Raw genomic sequence first — 23,755 nt, forward strand, 5'->3', positions numbered from 1 at the left:
AATCGCTTTTTTCCTCGTTGCTCTGATGAGTTGATGGTGGGCGTTGGTGGCGGCTCCGAAGTTGTTGTGGGCTTCTGTGGATTTGGTGTTTCTCCAGGCCTTTTCGAGGCGGTGGCATGTGCGCCTGGATTCTCGAAGTTCCGTGGTAAACCATCTGGCTTTCTTGGCACGGGTATTGTTGTTTTTCTTGAGGGGGGCTATGGTGTTGGTGCTGTCCGAGATCCATCTATGCAGGGTTCGGGCTGCGGTGTTGGGGTCGTCGTTTTCCGCGATGGTTGGGGTGGAGTTGTTGAGTGAGGAGGTGAGCTGGTCGTCAGTAATTTTGGTCCAGTTTCTTTGTGGAAGCAGGTGCTGGTGTCTGTGGATGGTGGGTGTTCTGAAGGTGAAGTGGACGCAACGATGGTCGGTCCATGGGATTTCGGTGGTGTGGCTGAAGGTGATGGAGTTTCCTGTAGTGAAGAGGGGGTCGAGGGTGTGTCCTGCTGAGTGTGTGGGCTCGGTCACGATCTGGCGGAGTCCAATGTTGTGGAGGTTGTCCAGGAGGCATGTGGTGTTGGGGTCCAGTTGATTGTCGAGGTGGAAGTTGAGGTCTCCCAGCAGGGTGTAGTTGGTGGATGCGATGGCCTGCAGGGAGATAATGTCCGTGATGGAGTTGGCGAAGGGTCCGCGGGGTCCAGAGGGTCGGTAGATGAGGGTTCCTCGGAGGGCGGCGGTGGGGCTGGCCAGTATCTTGAAGTGAAGGTGTTCCATCAGTTCTGTGGACTCGTCAGGGAGTATGCTCAGGCGGAGGCTGGATTTGTGGACGATGGCGATTCCTCCTCCTGGGTGGGTGGGGCAGTCCTTCCTGGAGATCTTGTATCCTTGGGGGACGGCGATGGCGATGTCCGGTCCCGCGGTGGTGTTGGTCCAGGTTTCGGTGAAGAATGCTACGTCCGGGGTGGTGCTGTCAAGTAGGTCCCAGATTTCTGTGGCGTGTTTGTGGAGGGATCGGACGTTGAGGAGGATGCATTGCAGGGTCTTCGGTTCGGTTGTGTTCTTATGGGCGGGTTGTGCTGGATCCGTGTTCTTGGCGGTGCTGCAGGTGTGCCGGCAGCGGTGACAGCTGAAGGGTTCTGGTTGTCGGCTGGTGATGCCTGCTTGCAGTTGTTGTTGCAGCCTGGGTTGAGTGCGTGGAGTGCTGCTAGGGCCTTAGCATTGGCGGGGCGGAGGTCCAGGGTTCCTGGTGCTGGTCGCGGACGGGTCGCAGACGGGCGCAGACGTGCTTGCCTTTGACGCGCCTTCGGTGCACCAGCGGCGCGCCCGCAGCCCGCGCCCGCGCAGTGGCCGCCATTAAGTAGGGGTCGGGGAGGGCTGGACAGCTGGGAGGTGGGAGCGGGGAGGGGAGCTGGATTGGGCCGGTCGCGCTGGGGGGGGGGAGGGGCCGCGGGGGGGCAGCAGCGGCGGGGAAAGGTAAAGGGAGGAAAGAAGGGATAAAGAAAAAGGGAAAATAAGCAGAAATAAGGCACAAAAGAGCAGAGAAGCAGAAAAGAGCAGAATGGTGAAAAATAGAAAGGGTAGAAAAACGAGTGAAGGAGCAGAAGGAGAGAAAGGGAAAATGGGCAGATATAAGGCACAAAAGAGCAGAGGTGCAGAAAGGTGCAGAAAGGTGAAAGATAGAAAGAGTAGAAAACCGAGTGAAGGAGCAGAGTGAGAGAAAGGAGACAGCGGTCCACTGGACCACCAGCGATAAGGCGCAGGGAAACCTGCGGGTAGAGGAGGGCCTCGATCACCAACACTCAAGAGTGCAGGGGCAGGGGCACCTCACTTAATGGTGGAGCTGCGAGGGTGGGAGAGCAATTTCACTGACAATGAGTCAGTGGTCTTGCTCGCCTGTCCCCGCAGTGGCCGCCATTAAGTAGGGGTCGGGGAGGGCTGGACAGCTGGGAGGCGGGAGCGGGGAGAGGAGCTGGATTGGGCCGGTCGCGCTGGGGGGGGGGGGGGAGGGGCCGCGGGGGCAGCAGCGGCGGGGAAAGGTAAAGGGAGGAAAGAAGGGATAAAGAAAAAGGGAAAATAAGCAGAAACAAGGCACAAAAGAGCAGAGATGCAGAAAAGAGCAGAAAGGTGAAAGATAGAAAGAAAAACGAGTGAAGGAGCAGAAGGAGAGAAAGGGAAAATGGGCAGATATAAGGCACAAAAGAGCAGAGGTGCAGAAAGGTGAAAGATAGAAAGGGTAGAAAAACGAGAGAAAACGAGTGAAGGAGCAGAGTGAGAGAAAGGGAAAATGGGCAGAAATAAGGCACAAAAGAGCAGAGATGCAGAAAGGTGGTGAAAGATAGAAAGAGTAGAAAACCGAGTGAAGGAGCAGAGTGAGAGAAAGGAGACAGAGGTCCACTGGACCACCAGGGATGAGGCGCAGGGAAACCTGCGGGTGGCGGAGGGCCTCGATCACCAACACTCAAGAGTGCAGGGGCAGGGGCACCTCACTTAATGGTGGAGCTGCGAGGGTGGGAGAGCAATTTCACTGACAATGAGTCAGTGGTCTAGCAAGGGTTTGAAAGAGTAGACACCTGGCTGCAAGACCTCTGTCAAGATTGCCACCGAAGGTAGGTGAAGGTCCAGGGCCTCAGTCAACTTTTGCAGCACCATAGCAAATGTTGCTCCCTCCTCTATAGCCACAGTAAGGGGAGAAAGCATGCCAGAATCTGGAGAGGTGTCTAGTCCACTGGCCTCACCCAACTCCTCACACCAGTCCAGTTCACGATAAGGCTGGTCTTCCGAAGGGTCCAGTGACCCCTCCTAATCTTCTTCCACTTCTAGCCCTTTGGAATAGGGTTCAGCAAATGACCTACAACGTGGAGGTTCTGTTTGCGCTGGTTTCTACATCGGTCGACTTGGTACCGGCTCCGGGTTGTCTGGAATCAGAAAGGGACTGTTGCCGCAGGGGATAGTCGCAATGGCATGGCAAGCATCGGAATCTGATGGAGCTCCCTCTGACCCCCGAAGGTGCACCAGTAGGGACAGGCTGCCCAATATGTGGCACAATGCGTCATAAAATTCTATAATTTGAGCAGGGTTCTCTATGGCTCCCAGAAAGGCAGGGAAGCATGGAGACGACCCAAGCCCAGGCTCAGACGAACGAGGCTAGAACGCTGAAGCTCCTCTGTCGCATTGCCTGACAGACAGACAATAGTCAAAGCATGCATTGACTTGTGGTTTTTATGCCTCTTACTTGACCTAACAGACGACTTAGAGTGTGAGGACAAGGACTTGGGACTCCTGGAGCGGTGCCCGGACCTTGCTCTCAACCAGAACCATGAACGAGACCTCCTAGGAGTCGGGAAGCACGGTGCGGAGTGGCAGGCCACAAGAAGATTTAGGGACCGCTCCCTCAAAGGTCTTGGAGCCATGGCCCAGCAGTGAGAGGACAACTTTGAGTCGTGGTCGTGCTCCAGGCACCAGAGGAAAATCAGGTGTGGAACCGTCATCGACATCACGCTGTGACAGGGGCTTCCTAGTTTGAATTCAGAAGAGCTAAGAAATTATGGAAAGAAAAGTATACACGCCAAAAAAGTTGGTTGACAAAATGGGGATGACTACAGTAATTACCTGCATGCCTGGAATGCAATGCCCCCCTCCTTAGTAGGTTTAGGGGTAGAAAGTTGGGAGTGATGGAGTGACTCGGATGGAATGGAGTCACCACCTTTGTCAGGAAAGCAGTCCTGGTTTGCAACACCAACTTGTCAAGAAAAAAAGAGGTGAAGAGAACTGAGAGCTTGCAACTCATCTGGTTTAAACGATAGCCAACAAAAATATAGGCCTCAGAATAAACATTCTCAAGAGACAACTATGCAGTTGCTCAAACGGAGTCCCCATAAGAAAAGTCCAAACTAAATTAAGATCCCACTGTGAAACCTCAAATAGGGTTGGATGTTACGTAACTGTCAACCCCTTTAAAGAAGGCTAACTATGGGGGATTTGAAAAAGGGACGGTTGGTCAGTCAGACAGAGGAATGCAGATGACACAGCTAAATATCCCAATAATGCTGATCTCATAACCCCCCTCAGCAAGAGTATGTGCATGCTGCAGGACCTGTGACAACTTGGCCTGCAAAGGTTGCATACTATTGCCCGCACACCAAGCAACAAAGTTGCTCCATCTGGGTGAGTAAGTAGATTTGGTGGAGGGGAGTCATGCTGAAAAACTAATATTCACCACCTTAGGTTGCAGCTGACAGAAACTCATATGTCCCAGTTCAAACTCCGAGCATGTAGGTGGAGGCCTCGGAAACTGGGGTAAAGCACAATTCCCCCCGAATGGGAGAGAAGACCGCCTGAGTGGAAGTCATAGCGATGGACATGTGGAGAAGTGCAGGAGCTCCACATACCACACCCTTCTTGCCAATCTGAGGCAATGAAAATTATTTGGGCCCAGCCCTGGCAAATTCTAATCAGAATAATGGGTATGGGGAAACACATAATGCAGCTGAAAGTTCCACCTCAACTAAAAAGCACTACTGAGGCCTCTGATCTCCAGACTGTAAGGTGGAGCCATCTGTCACTACCGTAGCCACAGCTGGAGGGAGAGAGAATGTCATACCGCATCTCAGGTTTACCTTGTTGCCCAACCAAACCACTTCCATAGCAGGGCTGGGGAAGATCACAATGGAGCCCAACAGGTCTCCCCTGTTTTGTAGTCACTGTATGCAGAGGCCCTACTGCAGGGCCCTCATGTTCCAATGTGCATGCATGACAAAGATAATACAGGAAGCATGCAGACTTCGAAATTTGAGGACCAGTAGAACAGGAATTCTCGCACCTTGCAGAAAGGATGGAATCAAACCCTGAATCAACCAAGCATCGGGTGAATTGTTCAGCCCATTTGGCAACCTGCAAGTTCTTATAATAGCTGTTGTTCTCATAGGGCGAGGAAAACGCTTCCCCATTCCCAGCATTGTTATTTTCATGTGGCTGGCTCTGATTAAAGTCAGAGCCAAAAAGCTGGTGCGATGTCTCTGCATGGCTGCCCAGCAGTAGAAACATTTTGGAGACTGATGGGTTCAGTATCGACTGCTGCTCATCAAGATCTGAAAGTGCCCACAGTCTGGGTTGAGATGAAGCTGACTCCTTAAGTGCCAGCAGCTTTGGTGTTGATGTTAGAGGGGTCTACTTGAATTTCGGATTCCGAAGCTGGCACCGGTATTGGAATAAAGGGGCACAGATCATGCCAATGGCAAACGTGCCAATGGTAACTTGATTGGAGGTCCCTGTAGATCACTGGAAACAAAGGCTTCCAGAGGGAGCTGGTAGTGTGCCAAAGATGTGCCGCATGGCTCTTTGAAAGGTTTTGACAAGCAGCAATGTCGCAAATGGATCTAGGAAGTCTGAAAGCATTAGGACCAAGGATGAAACTGGCTCTTCATTGAACAGGAACAAGACCTGGAGGCACATTGATGTACTTGCGCTTTCTCTGGAGGGTGGAGAGTCCAGTTTGGTCTTCTTATGTTTCTTCATCGATTTACCTGAAAACTTTGACTGCAAAAGAGATGTGCCACGAGAGTGGGTCCATGCTCACCTACAACTTAGAGCAGGACTGGCATGGAACCTTTGTTTGCTTCGCCATGTACAGCTTCACATTCTCCGATAGATTTTGGATTAATATATGAACAGCCATCGCAGGTCTTGGAGTTGTGTGTCAAACCCAGGCACAGCCAGTGGGGATCTCTCACAGACATCTGTTTGCGACCATCTTTACAAGATTTAAACCTTGTTATTTTACGTGGTGACAAGTCCTTGTTCCATTAGAAAATTTACAAGAAAATCTTTTCATAGAGAGAACAAAGAAGGAACAGAGCTCCATATCAGCGTCTGAAGGTGGGGAACAAAAGGGACTTATATCAGCAGCATCGGTGTTTTTATTGTCGCTCTATTGAACAAGTTGCTTACCTTTGGTAATGCCTGGTAGAAAACTATTTGTAGCCGCAGATGCCAGACCTTAGAATAAGCCCTAGGCGTCAACCTGTATTTGGAAAACTTTGGTGAGCAGTACCCGTGCGAGCCGGCAGGTTGAGTAGTACGGCTCCGCATGGAATCGTCGGCGCCAGAAGTAACGTACACAGTGCCTATGCAGGACCCACCCCAGCGTGCTGATGTCAACTTCTTTCCATGCCAGAAGCACAGATCCACAATGAACTTGGACTACTGGTGCGTCAAACTAGTGCCCTGGAAAGGGAAACAACCCTTCCCTCTAAATCCATTTGTGGGGTGCATGGATTGGGTGGATCAGTAAGGAATCTGCAGCTAGATAAGTCTCTATCAGATAAGGCATTACTGAAGGTAAGTAATTTGTTCATCTGATAGAGACTTTTAGAGGCAGAATCTTCACCTTAGACTTGCTACTCCTGCAATACCAGCCAGAGGTGAGGCTGCTACATGGATTATACTATTAAGACCTGTAGAATCAAACGGATAAAACACCCATCTCGACGGACCTGACTGTCAAGGCAGTAGTGCAGCCCACATTGCTGCCTGATAGATATCCAGAAAGGGTACTCAGAGCTAAAACAGTGGTAGCAGACTTTGCTCTGGTAGTATGAGCTCGCAAACTTTCAGGAGGTTGCTTGTTCACCAATGCATTGCAGATTTTGATGCAAAGTACTATCCATCGTAAGATAGTCCATTTATGCACAGACTTTCATTTTGGGCTCCAACATACCCTGCGAAGAATTGATTGCTCACATGAAACTCCTTTGTGCAGTCATGGTAGAATGACCACGTCCTTTTTTGAGTCCAGGCAATGGAGTCTCTCCCCTTCTTTAGAGAGGTGAGGTGTAGCGTAAATGGTCGGCAGGGTGATGGACTGCCCTACATTAAAAAGTGATCCATTCTGGTAGGAAGGGTGCTCTAGTCCGAAGAACCAGTTTGTCTAGGTAGATAACAAGGTATGGATGCTAGGATGACAAGGCCTGCAGCTCACTGACCCTCCGGGCTGGTATTGCCTCTAGAAAGGCCGTTTTTATAGTAAGAAGCCTGAAAGGGCAGTTGGGAAACGGCTCAAAAAAAAGAACACACCTTTCAAAACCTATATATAATAGGGGACTTGAATACGGATGGCTGATCTGGCAACCGCAAAAATGCAGAGATGGCACAAAGATAGCCTTTTAACCTAGCTGTGCTACATAAAGAATAAACAAAAGAACCTGAGAAAGTGGTGCAGATAAGGGGTCAACTTTTTTATCTGTACATCATGCCACAAACTTGACTTAAAAGCAGGTATATAACGTCTTCGTAGAGGAAAGCCTGGCTGCTAAGAGAACATTGCAGACTTTGGGAGAAAGGTTGAAAGCTGTCAACTGTCATCACTCAATCTCCACGCATGACAGTGAAACGTTGTCAGGTTCGGCTGCAGAACCCTGCCTTGCTGCTGCAACAGAAGTCCCTCTCGAACAGGCAGCCTAATCAGAGTACCCATACTCAACAGCTTGAGATACAACACTCTCTGTGCCCAATCCGGAGCCATCCCATCAGAATGACTTGAGGCCGGTCGTTTCTGATATTCTTGTTAACTCTGGGCACGAGTGGTATTGGCAGAAAGGCGGACAGGAGGCCCGATCTCCACTCAAGACAAAAAGTGTCTCAGAGCGAGAGCTACCTTGGAAACTCCAGAGTGCAAAACTGCTGACATTGCATATTTTCGGAAGAGGCAAACAGATACAACCAAGACTCTCCACATTCTTGGAAGAGACCTTGCACTGCCTCCGGATGGAGATGCCATTCCTGATCAGCTAGGTATCAACGACTGAGTTCGTCCACTTTGTTGTTCAGAGAGCCCGCCAGGAATTGAACCACTATGGATATGCCCAGATGTTCCAACCATGTCCAGAGGCTCAGAGCCTCTTGATAAAGGGTCCACGACTACACCCTGTCATGTTTGTTGCAATATCACATGGAGGTGTTGTCCATGAACATCTGAACCAGCCTTCCTATGATTGAAGGAAGAAAATCGTTCAATGCTAATCAGATTGCTCAGAGCTCCAACAGGTTGATGTGGAGTCCGTATTCCGCCAGAGACCAGAGTCCTCTGATTTCCACCTCTACAAGATGGCTGCCCCAGCCCAGAAGTGATGCATCTGTCACCGCAGACAACTCTGGGTGGGAAAAGGAGAGGGGGTCTGCCACTGACCTAATCGCGGTTTGTTAGCCACCACTGCAGGTCTCTGGCCTATATTGAATAGATTCCCCTGATCCTGTCCCCACTTCAGGTCCCACTGCTGACCCCTCATATGTCAGTGGGCATGTGTCACAAGATCGATGCAGAAGGCCATGAGGCCCAACAGCTTCAGAGTCAGTCTCACCAAAACCCACGATAGAGGCTGAAACATCGGTATCATAGCCTGAATATCCTGGACATGGCACTCGGGAGGATAAGCCAGAAACTGCAATGTGTCCAGAGCAGCTAAGATGAAAGGGAGACTCAGAGTCTGAGAGGGAGTTAAGTGCGACTTTGGCACATTGATAGTGAACCCCATCTATTGCAGAAGGTTTTCTGTAGTCTGGAGGTGCGAGATAACTGTCTGGAGCGAGCCCGCCTTCAACAGCCAATCACAGAGGTAGATAAAGACTGGAATCCCTGATCTCCGTGGGTAAACTGCAATCACCGCCATCACTTTCGTGAACTCCCGAGGGGGGCTGGTACGGCTGAAGGGGGTGCATGGAAAAATGAAAGTGCTCTTGGCCTACTAGGAAACGATGTAGTACCTTTGAGACAGCAGGACAGGGATGTGATAATAAGCGTCCTGCAAGTACAGCAATACCATTCAGTCTCATGGTTCTAGGGTGCTGGCAGGACATGTGGGAGCATGTATAATTTCTCATTTTTTAGGAACAGATTAAGAAGGCAAAGGTCTAAGATAGGGCCAAGTCATCCAGCCTTCGTGGGCAGCAGAAAGTAGCAGGAATAGCAACTACAATATAATCTGATGCTGGCACTTTTTCTATAGATTCCTTTGCCAAGAGAGTTAACATCTGATGAAGCCAAGAGAGGTGGTCCTCCGTCAGTTTGTCCTTAGTAGGTGGCAAGGGTGGAGGGGTGGTCCCAAAGGGGAGGGAGTAGCCTCTTTGGAGGAGCTGCAACACCCAACAGTCTGATATAATCAACCTCCAGTGGTGCAGGTATAGCATATCCTGCCTGCTACTGGATGCCCATGACTGGTGAAGGGCATAATAAATGGGTTTGGAGGTTGCAGGAGGCGAGGGTGGGGGGATTGTTTGACTGGCTTGACCTTTGGCTGGCTGTCTCACGAGGTCTATGGGAACTGCAAACTGATTGTGAGGACTGCTGACCGGGGTGGCTGGGCATGTAAAGATATGGTCGGAAGCCCTTCCCATGGACGCAAAAGAGGCATATGGCAGACTGGGTTGGCATAGGTCCATGGAAAGTCCTTGCCGTAGCTCTAATATCTTTCAATGCATACCCAAATCAATGATACTCATTCTATCACCCTCAAATGGATGAAAGACTGAGTGGAACTGCCGGGATTTTAACATGTGACCATGAGGTCGAACACAGGCCCAGCAGTGGACACATTAGTCCACTGAGCCACCAGACCCAGCTGAGAATTCAATGCTGCCTCACCCAATTACCAATGTAATATCAGCAGCCATGGCACAGCTTCAGTCAGCAGTACAGACTTCAAGCCCATAACTTCTCATTCCCTCTCTGTTCACCAATCTCCTTGTATGCCATATCCATAGTCACTTACACACATTTCTGATGGTTTGCTATGACACTATTTTCATAAGTGGGCAATTTTCTTGCCTTTTTCATTTCCAACAGCTCAGCCATGTACTAGGTTTTGAGTTGCTAGATATTAAATCAGGGTTGTTCAATGAACTCTGAGGCCCATTGTAAACGTTATAGATACACCTTTTGTTTTAGATGTTTCAGTAGAAATTACATTTATGACTCGGTGATCTCATTTTGTCAACTACACACTCCGATAGAATTAAAATTTACTTTTATGAGTTTTGTGGTTAATAGGGAAAATGCATGGCTGGGGAAAGGATAGAAACCTATGAAGGTAGCACCGACACGAAGTGTGTGGGTGTCTCCTGGGGCACTGACTTAAGTGCTGAAAAAATCCAGCGAAAGTATTATAAATATAGTTATCCTTCAAAAATGTTTCTTGTGTATTTCCAAAGTATTTTATTCATACTTGTATGAAAATTCTTGTTTGTTCAAGTTTTCATTTTTCAATTTACATATTCAATTTTCCATATTAGATAAACCACAACAATCCTTTTTTAGGTCTCGCCTGTCGATGCGCATGCGCAGCGAGCTTGCGAGACTATGGGGGCTTAAACAGTCTTTAACCAACTTGCAAGGAATCGTGGCGATTCCTTGCAGTGCCCGTGAAATTCAAGCTCAATGCGCATGCGCATTGAGCTTAAAAGCGCGTGCACATGCCCCCAGCCGCCTGCCTTGCATGTATTTTCCCTCAGGCGCACTCCTCCCACACCCCCGCTCCGCCCCCTCCCCTGCCTGCCGCGTCGCATTTCTTAAGTTCCCTCAGCCGCACTCCAGACCCCTGCTGCTTTCACACCCTCTCCCCGCTCCGCCCCCTCCCCTGCCCGCCGTGTCGCATTTCTCCTCCCCCCTCCCCTTCTCTGCCTTCCCTCCGTCTTGTTTTTTTTTTTTTTACCCGCTCCGCCCCCTCCCTTTTCCCCGGAGTCACTTATTCCTCTGAAGAAATGACACAATGCTTTTAACAATCTCACAATTTGCACTCGTGTACCACTACCCCCTCTCTTCTTCCCCTTCCTCTCTCTCACTACCCCTCCCTTCTTTGTGTGTGCACGCACCACGTGAAATCCCAGCGAAAAGTTAGCAGCGCTGAAACCCTCCCAATCTCAGCCCGCCAGAATCGCTCTGGATGAAGGCAAAGCTTCTAGTGGCTCCCTAAGCTGTTTTCCTCCTACATACTCGGCTCAATCAGCGCTGCCGCACGGAAGCATTTTTTTCCATTTATTCCTCTCCGCTCCGCCCCCTCCCTTTTCCCCGGAGTCACTTATTCCTCTGAAGAAATGACACAATGCATTTCCCGATCTCACAATTTGCACGTGTGTAGTTGAAGTTGATCCCAAAACATGCCCTTTCACGTGAAAACCGTTTCTTCTCCCTTTTTCACAAGCGAGGGATCATCCCAGGTAGGAGGGACCAGAGGGAGAAAGAGAACGGCAACGCCTCATTCTTTTCTCGAACCCTCACTCTCTCTCTGCCTGCATTGCTCAGGTTTCCCTCTCGTCTTTTGTCTAGATCATTTCCATCTGCCCCTTTGCAAAGCTGGTTCCGTCTCTTTTTTGCTTTCCTTTTCACCCGTCTCTTTTCTGTCATTCTGTATTTTCTGTTTGCCTCTCTCAACTACAAAGAATTTGACAACTATAAAATTCACACACAAACATATAAGCCCCTTCACACAGACTCATGAACACTTTAACAGAACAGATGCACCCCCCTCCCCCACCACAAAGCGCGTCCGCTTCATTACTTCATGCACGGCCTCTCCTTAACCTAATCTACCTCACCATCTATTCTGTGTTGTCAGACTGGAAGGCACCTTCGATGCATCTGCTACTATTTGCTTGACGTCCTGCGCGCTCCTCTCATCCTGTGTCCTACAAGTCCCTTCTTTTATTTTAATTAAATACCGGACCATTTACTTGCAAAAAAAATACAGACTGCAAGGCGCCTTCAGTGCATCTGCTACTATTTGCTTTAACACAAACTAACACTTTACCATACTGCACTTCCTGCTTTCTCACTCCCTACCTCCCTTTTTCTTGAGTCCCTTCTGCTTTAGCTACATGCCACTACTATTTGCTTGCCATCTTTCGTGCTCTTAACCCTCCCTTTCTCCATTAAGCCCTTATTGTTTTTTTATAATACACCATACCATTTGCACACAATACTACCTTACTCTTACGCAACTGCTACTATCTTCTTCTCTCCCTCCCTGTCTCTACCTACTACAGCATCCATTTTAATATAACAATTTGGAGCTGTACTGCAACTTTTGTATTTCTACTACTTCTCATTATTGTTTACTTGTTTTTATATGTTATTACAATGCTACAATTGTTAGTTATTTCTGTTAAATAACACGACAACACACAAAAACAATTTAGTTCGCCTCTACAAATATGCTCACATTCCTTTTGCCTTCCATAACTTTACTATCAACAAGTTGCTGCTCTTATATCTTTTGCCCCCCACTCTTCCTTATCCATACTCTGCCATTCACCCATACAATCTTCCTTCACACACACAATACTTTTGAAATAACTTTCTCGCATATTACCTTTTAGCACTCCATACTAACAAGCATTTTTGCTGCCTACTCCCACAGTCCCCCGCAGCCCAAACTCACACGTTGCACAAAACTCCATATTGTATTAAAATAGCGTGCCACTTGCCAGCCGCAATTAACCTCCTGGTCCAAGTACGCCCACCCCTCCCCTGGAGGGTTTGAATGCGCATTGTTTGTGTTGAGGAAGGTCACGTGAGCACTCGCTGCAACAGCCCACCCCCAAAAGGCACGTGCTCATCTCCCAGCTGGCTGCTGCTTTGACACAGGCCGACACTTCCTGCCGTGCGTTCCTTGCCCCCACCCCGAAAGAATTTGAGATGGCATGTTTGACCTCCGACCTTGCTTATCCATCCCAGTCCTCTTCTGTTCTTAATTTCAGCTTCTATACCCCTGCACACCAACTGTTTGAAAACCACGTAGGGTATACTTATACTGGGTTAGACTTTGGCACGTCAGTAATGGGTTTATGTGGTCAGCGGAATCTTTTTGGGGGTGGAAATAGGGGAAGAGGGTGTTATGCCAGGCACCCTTTGAGGCCTTATTGCCTCCTTGTGCTTTCACCAACACATCCACCACCACCTCCACATCCACCACCACCACATCCACCACCACCACATCCACCACCACCGCATCCACCACCACCACCACACCCACCACCACCACACCCACCACCACATCCACTACAACCACCACCCCATCCACCACTACCACCACCACCCCATCCACCACCACCGCCGCATCCACCACATCCACCACCACCACATCCACCGCATCCACCACCACCACATCCACCGCATCCATCACCACCACATCCACCATCACATCCACCATCACATCCACCACCACATCCACCACCACATCCACCATGACATCCAACGCCACATCCACCACCACATCCACCACATCCACCACCACTTCACCACCGCATCCACCACCACATCCACCACTCATCCACGCAACGCCACTCACACACGCAACGCCACTCACACACGCAACGCCACTCACCCACGCAACGCCACTCACCCACGCAACGCCACTCACCCACGCAACGCCACTCACCCACGCAACGCCACTCATCCACGCAACGCCACTCATCCACGCAACGCCACTCATCCACGCAACGCCACTCATCCACGCAACGCCACTCATCCATTTGCAAAACGAAAAAGGTCAAACTCTTCTATTGCGAGACCTATTGCATTTTCAATGCTTGTTTTTCCCAGAGTTTTATATAGCGCGAACTAGACCCGAACCGAATCAGGTATCAGAGCGCTTTACATAGCACCAGTTACGTTACATGAGGACGAACACACATTCATTTTTAGGCAAGGGGAGATTAAGTGATTTGCCCAGAATCATAGGAGGTTTTTGGCGTCGTTACCGATACTCGAACCCAGATCCCCAGGTCCGAGGTCGAGCGCCCTAGCCATTAGGCCAACCCCTCTCCCCTTCCAATGCATTTCGGCACTAGGCCTTCATCAGGGAAGTCTGAAAAGCAAGGAATATATCTATAACTCCTCTGTAACACACAAGATATTATACATTTAACATAAATTAAATAATCATAGGGATCTACATTTCAATGTTGCTGCAAGGAAATTGTGAGAAATCCTATTACATAGTAATCTGTCATCTCAAGTAAATGATGTATCTAAACCTTAATGGGTTTCGCGTTTATGAAAATAAAATGTCTCGTACTCCTCACTCAGTTTCGATATGTGTGAAGAGAAATAAACTCTTGGTTTCTAATAAACAAGTAAATAAATACTTAAATGCTCTAAGAAATGTCTGGCTTCGTGAATTGATGCGATACTCCTACACTTAAACAAACCCGCTACTAACAAAGGTTCGTCAAAATAATACTATGTAGTTCTTTCTAATGTTAGAGCGCCAACTACTACGTATTGATGTGTGCATGTTTGCAAGATAAATTGGCTCATCGGTACTGTTGCCAAAGCTCTAAATGTCGTCCTTACCGTGTTCTAACCAGGACTGCTTCCAACTACGAAGCTGCCGCCATTGTGAGTCACGCGGAAAAACCGGCGTGTGACGTATATGTTGAAACGAAGGGTGGGGCGTTTTTTTAAAAAAAAGCAACTTTCGAGTGTTAGCGAAAATAAACACATAAATTAATGGAGCCTCTACTAGTTCCTAAATGGCGCCCATCAGCCACAAGACATTAGACTTATTTGAACAGTTAGTCAAACAGGATTTGTCTAAAATCAACTATTGAAAACAGACAAAAACTAAAAATCTTTCGCAAAAAGAATATGCTATATTACAATCGATAGCTAATAATAAGACCATCATATGTCAGAGGGCGGACAAAGGTGGGGCTCTGGTCATTATGAATACAGACTATTAAAATTCTCAAGCCATACTACATTTACGGGATAAAAAGACTTACATGGAATTGGAATGCAACCCAATTAAGGAGATACAAACAGTTTTGAAAAAAATCATCCTAGATGCCAAAACTAAGGGGATAGTGAATGAAAAAATGGAAAAATACCTCACTACTGATTACCCCAAAGCTCCAAAATTTTATCTCACACCTAAAATCCACAAAGATCCAGTCAGACCTCCATGTTGACCTATAGTATCAACGTGTGGAAGTATACATGAACCTGTGGGCAAAATAATTGATAAATATCTACAGCCCTTTGTCAATACAATGAGCTCGTTTATCAAAGACACCACCGACTTTCTGAATAAATTGGCTACCATCAACTTAGAACCTGATGAAGAAGTCACCATGTGCACAATTGACGTTCAAGCGTTATACACCTTCATACCGCACCAATTGGGTATAGAGGCAGTGGAAGAAGCATTGTTACAAATGAACTATGAAGAATCAATGAAGTGTTTCAAAAGTAACTTCTAAATTTCACACTTATGCACAGCTACTTCAAATGGGAAAATCAATGGTTCCTTCAGAAGTCAGGAACATCCATGGGTAATTCGGCAGCGCCTTCGTATGCCAATATCTTCATGCACCAGTATGAAAACAAATACATTCTACATAACAACCAATGGAAAAACGGACTACGCCTATATCTAAGATAAATAGATGACATTCATCTTATGGAAAGGAGCAAAAGAAGACCTGATCACAAACATCAAACAACTTAATGAAGTAGATGAGCGTATACAATTCACATATGAAACCCATGACGATAAGATCAATTATCTGGATGTCACTATCATGAAAAAGAACAATAAGTTTGAAACAACCATATACACTAAAAAGACTGATCGCAATAACTTGCTAGCCTACCAGAGTTTCCATCCATCACCACTGAAGCACCATTTACCGTACTCGCAGCTCCTGCGAGTTAAGAGAATTGTCTCACCCCACCCTTCGTTTCAACATAAACGTCACACGCCGGTTTTTCCGCGTGACTCACAATGGCGGCAGCTTCGTAGTTGGAAGCAGTCCTGGTTAGAACACGGTAAGGACGACATTTAGAGCTTTGGCAACAGTACCGATGAGCCGATTTATCTTGCAAATATGCACGCATCAATACGTAGTAGTTGACGCTCTACCATTAGAAAGAACTACATAGTATTATTTCGACGAACCTTTGTTAGTAGCGGGTTTGTTCAAGTGTAGGAGTATCGCATCAATTCACGAAGCCAGACATTTCTTAGAGCATTTAAGTATTTATTTACTTGTTTATTAGAAACCAAGAGTTTATTTCTCTTCACACATATCGAAACGGAGTGATGAGTACGAGACATTTTATTTTCATAAACGCGAAGCCCATTAAGGTTTAGATACATCATTTACATGAGATGACAGATTACTATGTATTAGGATTTCTCACAATTTCCTTGCAGCAACATTGAAATGTAGATCCCTATGATTATTTAATTTATGTTAAATGTATAATATTTTGTGTGTTACAGAGGAGTTATAGATATATTCCTTGCTTTTCAGACTTCCCTGATGAAGGCCTAGTGCCGAAATGTATTGGAAGGATTGTTGTGGTTTATCTAATATGGAAAATTGAATATGTAAATTGAAAAATGAAAACTTGAACAAACAAGAATTTTCATACAAGTATGAATAAAATACTTTGGAAATACACAAGAAACATTTTTGAAGGATAACTATATTTATAATACTTTCGCTGGATTTTTTCAGCACTTAAGTCAGTGCCCCAGGAGACACCCACACACTTCGTGTCGGTGCTACCTTCATAGATTTCTATTGTACTCCTGAGCGGGGAGTACTCCTAGGAGCACGATATACAAAGTATACCAGATTGGATTAACAGAGCAGTGCACAGCCATCACATTCTACAGTTTAGAAAGGATAGAAACATCAGTGGCTGCCTAATTAGTAAGGTCTATGGGTTTTAGAAGTCCCAACGCAGTGTCTCTAAACCAACTGATAGCAGTGGACACATAATTCTAACTAGGAGTCCTTAAACAATTAGAACTCAGCACGAAGCATGCATCCATGCAACAATCATTTTATGGCATTTAAGAGCACTATACTAGTCCTATGGCAACAAGTAAATTCAGCAAAATGTGACCCCAATATTTGGGGAGAAAGGCCAATCAGATGCAAACACTTTAACATGCTGACTGATGTAATCAATCATGTGGGTCAACAGATCAATAAAGATAATTACTGATTATCAAAAGCAATTATCAGAGGGGAAATATAACTCAACTGGGAGTCACAGCACTCATACATTTTCCATAACTGTAACAACTGTACAGACGTGGAAAACGTCAACGTGAATGCAAATCACAGTAAAAATGTTTAATTGTTTTCATTGCTTGTTAATTTCATCCTACTTGTCATTGTGCTACATCTATTGGTAGTTAAGCATACACACATCACACAAATCTACCTCTCGCTGCAGAACTGTAGAACGTCTTGGGTTCTAACATGGAGGGGGATAAAAATAATAGTGAATGACAAGAACACAGTAGCAAACTAAAAATGCATTATAAACAAGTTATCACAAACAATCTAAGACGCTTTATTCTAAATTCACATTACAAATGTAATAAAAAGACATTAACACAAATCCTGCCTTCATGTAAGTATCCACAAGCTAAAAGCAATGAATCAACACTTGATGGCATGCCACTCTACTTCCTATGTTAAAATGGTAAATATCTTACTTGTGCAGAAGCAAGGCTTTCTGTGCTTGTGCTTGCATGTGGCTCTCTCTTCACTTCTGGGGCCGTTTCTGGTACCCTCACTCTTACAAAGTTGATAAGGTGCCGCATGTTGCAGAGCAGGTTGCTTCCAGGAAACCAACTGTCATGGCTCCGTTCTAGCAAGACACATTCCTAAAACAAACATTTCAAATATTGTGAAAACTTGAATAAAAAAAGAATTCCTCCCTGCACTAGTAAAAATCATAATATAGAACAGCTAAAATAAGTTTGTCTTAACACATGTGCCATCATTGCTTTTGTGACCATGGGCTTTCAGTGTCCGTAGTTATTTTTTGTAGCAGACTGTCATCACGTTTACACACAGAGGCCTAAAAGACATATACAATGCAATATCATCCTTGGCATCCATTTATAGCTTGTAAAAGGTCGCTAGATCAGGCAAGAGGTTTAATCTGAACATGAAATGATGTACAGAGGATGCACCTGCCCTAATGCAGTGCATTTATATCTTCCAACAGACGTCCATCTGGAACGTCGGACCAAGTTAAGAAGTATACACATAATCACAAATTGTATTATTTTTTTACTAATTGCATGAGTGACTTTCATACATTCATTCACATTTAGTTTTTCAAAATCGGTTAACTGATCCTCTACAGAGTCTAACCACAACAAACTAATGGTGTATATTAATCTATGGCAAACCACTAGTTTATTTTGCTATTCAATAACATTGCAGACAATTTCTTTATCAATTTTCGTCATAATAAAATGTATATATGACTGGCTGAGCATTAACCCAGACTAATTTTGCTCTTCCCCTGAGGCGGAAAGCCGGGGGCGCTTCTCTCCTATCTACACTTGCGCTTTGCACTTTGTTGGGTCGCTGATTTTAAAAAGTGTATATATTTTATGTGTTCCGATTTTAATACCACATTGGTGCATTTACCTTGAAGGCGAGATTTACATCGCCGGAGGGTCCCTGCACGTCTCTCCCCACCGGATCAGCCGATATTGGCGCTGACGCCGGCACAGAGAGGGACAGCCGCCATCTTGGGACAGGCAGGGGAGCGGTCCAGTTCTGGCCGCCTCCCGCCCTCCCTTGTTTACTTAAGGCGCACTTGTCGAGCGGTCAGCTAGACTAATTTTGCTCTTCCCCTGAGGCGGAAAGCCGGGGGCGCTTCTCTCCTATCTACACTTGCGCTTTGCACTTTGTTGGGTCGCTGATTTTAAAAAGTGTATATATTTTATGTGTTCCGATTTTAATACCACATTGGTGCATTTACCTTGAAGGCGAGATTTACATCGCCGGAGGGTCCCTGCACGTCTCTCCCCACCGGATCAGCCGATATTGGCGCTGACGCCGGCACAGAGAGGGACAGCCGCCATCTTGGGACAGGCAGGGGAGCGGTCCAGTTCTGGCCGCCTCCCGCCCTCCCTTGTTTACTTAAGGCGCACTTGTCGAGCGGTCAGCTAGACTAATTTTGCTCTTCCCCTGAGGCGGAAAGCCGGGGGCGCTTCTCTCCTATCTACACTTGCGCTTTGCACTTTGTTGGGTCGCTGATTTTAAAAAGTGTATATATTTTATGTGTTCCGATTTTAATACCACATTGGTGCATTTACCTTGAAGGCGAGATTTACATCGCCGGAGGGTCCCTGCACGTCTCTCCCCACCGGATCAGCCGATATTGGCGCTGACGCCGGCACAGAGAGGGACAGCCGCCATCTTGGGACAGGCAGGGGAGCGGTCCAGTTCTGGCCGCCTCCCGCCCTCCCTTGTTTACTTAAGGCGCACTTGTCGAGCGGTCAGCTAGACTAATTTTGCTCTTCCCCTGAGGCGGAAAGCCGGGGGCGCTTCTCTCCTATCTACACTTGCGCTTTGCACTTTGTTGGGTCGCTGATTTTAAAAAGTGTATATATTTTATGTGTTCCGATTTTAATACCACATTGGTGCATTTACCTTGAAGGCGAGATTTACATCGCCGGAGGGTCCCTGCACGTCTCTCCCCACCGGATCAGCCGATATTGGCGCTGACGCCGGCACAGAGAGGGACAGCCGCCATCTTGGGACAGGCAGGGGAGCGGTCCAGTTCTGGCCGCCTCCCGCCCTCCCTTGTTTACTTAAGGCGCACTTGTCGAGCGGTCAGCTAGACTAATTTTGCTCTTCCCCTGAGGCGGAAAGCCGGGGGCGCTTCTCTCCTATCTACACTTGCGCTTTGCACTTTGTTGGGTCGCTGATTTTAAAAAGTGTATATATTTTATGTGTTCCGATTTTAATACCACATTGGTGCATTTACCTTGAAGGCGAGATTTACATCGCCGGAGGGTCCCTGCACGTCTCTCCCCACCGGATCAGCCGATATTGGCGCTGACGCCGGCACAGAGAGGGACAGCCGCCATCTTGGGACAGGCAGGGGAGCGGTCCAGTTCTGGCCGCCTCCCGCCCTCCCTTGTTTACTTAAGGCGCACTTGTCGAGCGGTCAGCTAGACTAATTTTGCTCTTCCCCTGAGGCGGAAAGCCGGGGGCGCTTCTCTCCTATCTACACTTGCGCTTTGCACTTTGTTGGGTCGCTGATTTTAAAAAGTGTATATATTTTATGTGTTCCGATTTTAATACCACATTGGTGCATTTACCTTGAAGGCGAGATTTACATCGCCGGAGGGTCCCTGCACGTCTCTCCCCACCGGATCAGCCGATATTGGCGCTGACGCCGGCACAGAGAGGGACAGCCGCCATCTTGGGACAGGCAGGGGAGCGGTCCAGTTCTGGCCGCCTCCCACCCTCCTCATGTATATAAACAATGGGACTTCCCGTCCGCGCAGCGGACGGGCGCAGCGGGCGCGCCGATGGCGCGCCGAAGGCACGCCTAAGGCAAGCCCGTCTGCGCCCGTCCGCGCCTGGCCCGTGCCTAGTGCCGGTCCCCCTGCCCGTTCCGTAGGGGCTTCTAACATTATTTGGTCCAAAATAGCACTACTACAACTGCGCCCTAGGGCATGTTCCCTGATTCCTTTATGCTGCCCCAGCCAATTAGAGGCTTCCTCGTTTAAATGCCCATTATGTGCTTTTAGTCTGCGACCAGCTAGGAAACGTTTTACCCAAAACGGTAATATAAGTAAGCGTCATACTCTAGCCCCAACGCTTAAAACTGCGCTGCTTAACTGTCGTTCCCTGCCACGCCATGCTGGTGAGATCTGGTCATCCCTTACTGCAGACGCATGGGATGTACTGTTTCTCACTGAGACGTGGCTGAAGGATTCCTCGAACCCCGATATTCTTTTGGCCACGCCTCCTGATTACCTCTTCAAAGGTTGTCATCGTGAGGGTGGCCAAATGGGCGGGGGTATTGCTATTATTGCTAAGGCACATTTCAAATTGACGACTACCAAACTTGGTAATATTGGTAAAATTGAAGCCATGCACTTTACTCTGGCAGATTCCGCGGCTGTTATTTTAGCTGGGATTTTAGTATACAATCCACCTACTGCCTCGTCTGGCTCTCTTATGTCGCTTGTACATTTGATTGCTGACCTGTCCCTTAAACACTCGAACTTTATTGTACTTGGTGATTTCAATTTACACGTGGATGATCCTTTATGTTCTCCGGCTAACCAGTTTCTGGATGCCTTGAGGGGTCTAAATCTCCCTCAACTAGTTCAGGGCCCCACGCATAAAGCAGGCCATACTTTGGATTTGGTCTTCTCAGGGCACCTGGACATCCTGCTTCACCCACCTCTCCCTCTTACCTGGTCGGACCACTATCTCGTGCCTTTTGATCTTCCCCTTATCTTGGCGCCCTTACCTACTGTACTCAATAAGGAGGTCAGGAGAAAATGGCATAAAGTAACCTGTGCCACCCTGAGTCCTCTTCTGCCTAATGGCCAGGCACCCTCGTCCTGTAACACTGTTGATGAAAGGGTGTCCGAATTCAATGCAACCTTGTTGAGCGCCATAGATACCATTGCGCCCCTCCAATCCATCACGTCTGCTAGATCTCGTCCTTCATCACCCTGGTTCTCCCAGACGCTTAGGGAGGAGAAGAGCCGTTGTAAAAAACTTGAACGTCTATGGCGAAAAAACTATGATCCAGAGGCCAAAGTTGTTTATAAATCCGCTCTGAGAAAGTTTCTCTCCTTAAAACGGTCAACTATGAGAGATTTTTTTGTCCTCCAAATCGAGAAATCTAGAAATTCCTCCAAATCCCTTTTTAAAATTGTGAAGGACTTTTCGCATCCTGCGGCTTTATCTTCTCAGATCCCGGCCAGCCAGGTACTGTGTAATGGTCTCTCCGAATACTTTCAGGAGAAGATCGTGACCATCAGGTCCTCCTTCCCCGCGGAGGGTAACTCTCCAGTCCCTAGTGAGATAGATGGGGACATCCGTCTCCTCGAATCTTTTAAGGAGATGACTATTGAGTCTTCTCAGAGACTAATTACACAGTGCAAATCTGGCTCTCCTCTTGATCTGATTCCGGCTACTATGATGGGTATTCTTGCCCCTATACTGATTAAGCCCCTCCTTGATATCTGGAATTGTTCTCTGGGTTCAGGCCAGTTCCCCTCCATATGGAAGGAGGCCATGCTGGTCCCGATCCTTAAAAAGGCGAATTCAGATCCTAGCCTCTTCTCAAACTACCGGCCCATTTCCCTTCTCCCCCAGTCAGCTAAGATCTTGGAGAAAGCAGTTCAACTGCAATTGGCTGAATTTCTGGAGACTAATCTGCTTCTCCATGACTCTCAGTCGGGATTCAGAGCAGGCTTCAGTACGGAGACAGCTCTCCTTGAAGTCTCCGAAACTGTCAGAGAGTGTGTGGATAGGGGCGAGGAGGCCATGTTGGTCCTCCTCGACCTATCCGCCGCCTTTGATACGGTTTCCCACACAATCTTATTGGATCGCCTGTGCCAGTTGGGCATAGGAGGCACTGTGTTGACCTGGATCAGTTCCTTTTTGAAGGATCGTTCTCAGAGGGTCTTTCTGAAGCCTTTTACTTCGACTGAGAAACCTCTTCTTTGTGGTGTCCCCCAGGGCTCGGCCCTGAGCCCTTTATTATTTAATGTGTATCTTGCCCCTCTGGCCAAGGTGGTGGAATCTTGGGGAGTCAGAGTGATCTCCTATGCTGATGATACCCAGCTGATGTTTTCTTTTAGGGATCACTCTGACACCTCTTTTGCCAACTTTCGTCAGTGTTTAAATAACATCTGCAATTGGATGACCACCAACCACCTTAGGCTTAATACTGATAAAACGGAGGTTATGTTTTTTAATCAGAAAACTCCTATTCCATCCAGCCTGTGGTGGCCAGTGGTCCTTGACCCCCCCCCGATACCAGCTATTACAGTTCGCAATCTGGGCTTCCTGTTTGATAATACCCTTTCTTGTGCTCCCCACATTACTAAGACTACATCTGCCTGTTTTGCGAAATTGGGTATGATCAAAAAGATTTTGCCTTACCTCCCATTGAATGCTCGTAGAACGGTGGTTCAGTCACTGATCACGTCTCACTTAGACTATGCGAACAGTCTCTACGCAGGTGCCCCTCTATACCAGATTGAACGTCTGCAAATCGTGCAGAATGCCGCTGCCAGATTGATTGGCAATATTCCGTTTCGACAATCTGTAGCACCCTATCGTAAACAACTGCATTGGCTCCCTATTACTAAACGGATCCACTTTAAGATACTGATTCTTGCTTTTCGAGCCTTGAACAATCTTGGCCCAGGCTATCTGAAAAAACGTCTTGTTCTATCACACTCTGTGAGATCCTTACGATCCAATAGTTTACGTCTCTTGGTTGTCCCACGCTTCCGCCTTTCTAGAGTAGGCGGTAGAGCTTTTGGAGTAGCAGCAGCTAGACTGTGGAACAACCTCCCCTTGGAGCTAAGATTTGTCCCCACTGAATCCATCTTTCGCCGCAAACTAAAGACTTGGCTGTTCTCTTCTTGATTCTCTCCTCCTTCTCAGGGCTCATTAGTTGTTAGCGCCGGGACACCCCCTCGGGGGTAGCCGTGCGCTCTATAAAATTCAAAAATAAATAAATAAATAAATAAATAAATAAATGCTCTCGACAACTGTGGATAAAAGTCATTCTACGTGCAGTAATGTTATTGCAGATTGTGAAATGTACACCCATTAATCCATTAATGGGGAGAGGAGTTGGCCTAACGGCTAGGGCGGTCGACCTCGTATCTGGGGAACTGGGTTCGAGTCTCGGCAATGACGCTGAACATCCTGTGATTCTGGGCAAATCACTTAATCTCCCCGTGCCTAACAAAAA

The 23,755-nt window shown here is 47.4% G+C and overlaps 1 protein-coding gene across 5 annotated transcripts in view; it reads right to left on the minus strand.

The window, feature by feature from the left end:
- Positions 1-23,755, minus strand: part of UBR3 (ubiquitin protein ligase E3 component n-recognin 3) — a 1,992,321-nt gene that overhangs the window by 931,907 nt on the left and 1,036,659 nt on the right. For 3 of the 5 annotated variants that reach the window (XM_078681590.1, XM_078681589.1, XM_078681593.1), the window contains 2 exons: positions 17,484-17,654; positions 17,207-17,239 (listed from right to left, as the gene is read on the minus strand). In XM_078681590.1, coding sequence (XP_078537716.1) covers positions 17,207-17,239; positions 17,484-17,654 — 204 coding nt within the window. The remainder of the gene's footprint in view (positions 1-17,206; positions 17,240-17,483; positions 17,655-23,755) is intronic. The other 2 variants (XM_078681592.1, XM_078681591.1) reach the window with 1 other exon arrangement.

Source organism: Lissotriton helveticus, chromosome 3_1 (genome assembly GCF_964261635.1).
Source record: "Lissotriton helveticus chromosome 3_1, aLisHel1.1, whole genome shotgun sequence".
Classification (NCBI taxonomy): domain Eukaryota; kingdom Metazoa; phylum Chordata; class Amphibia; order Caudata; family Salamandridae; genus Lissotriton; species Lissotriton helveticus.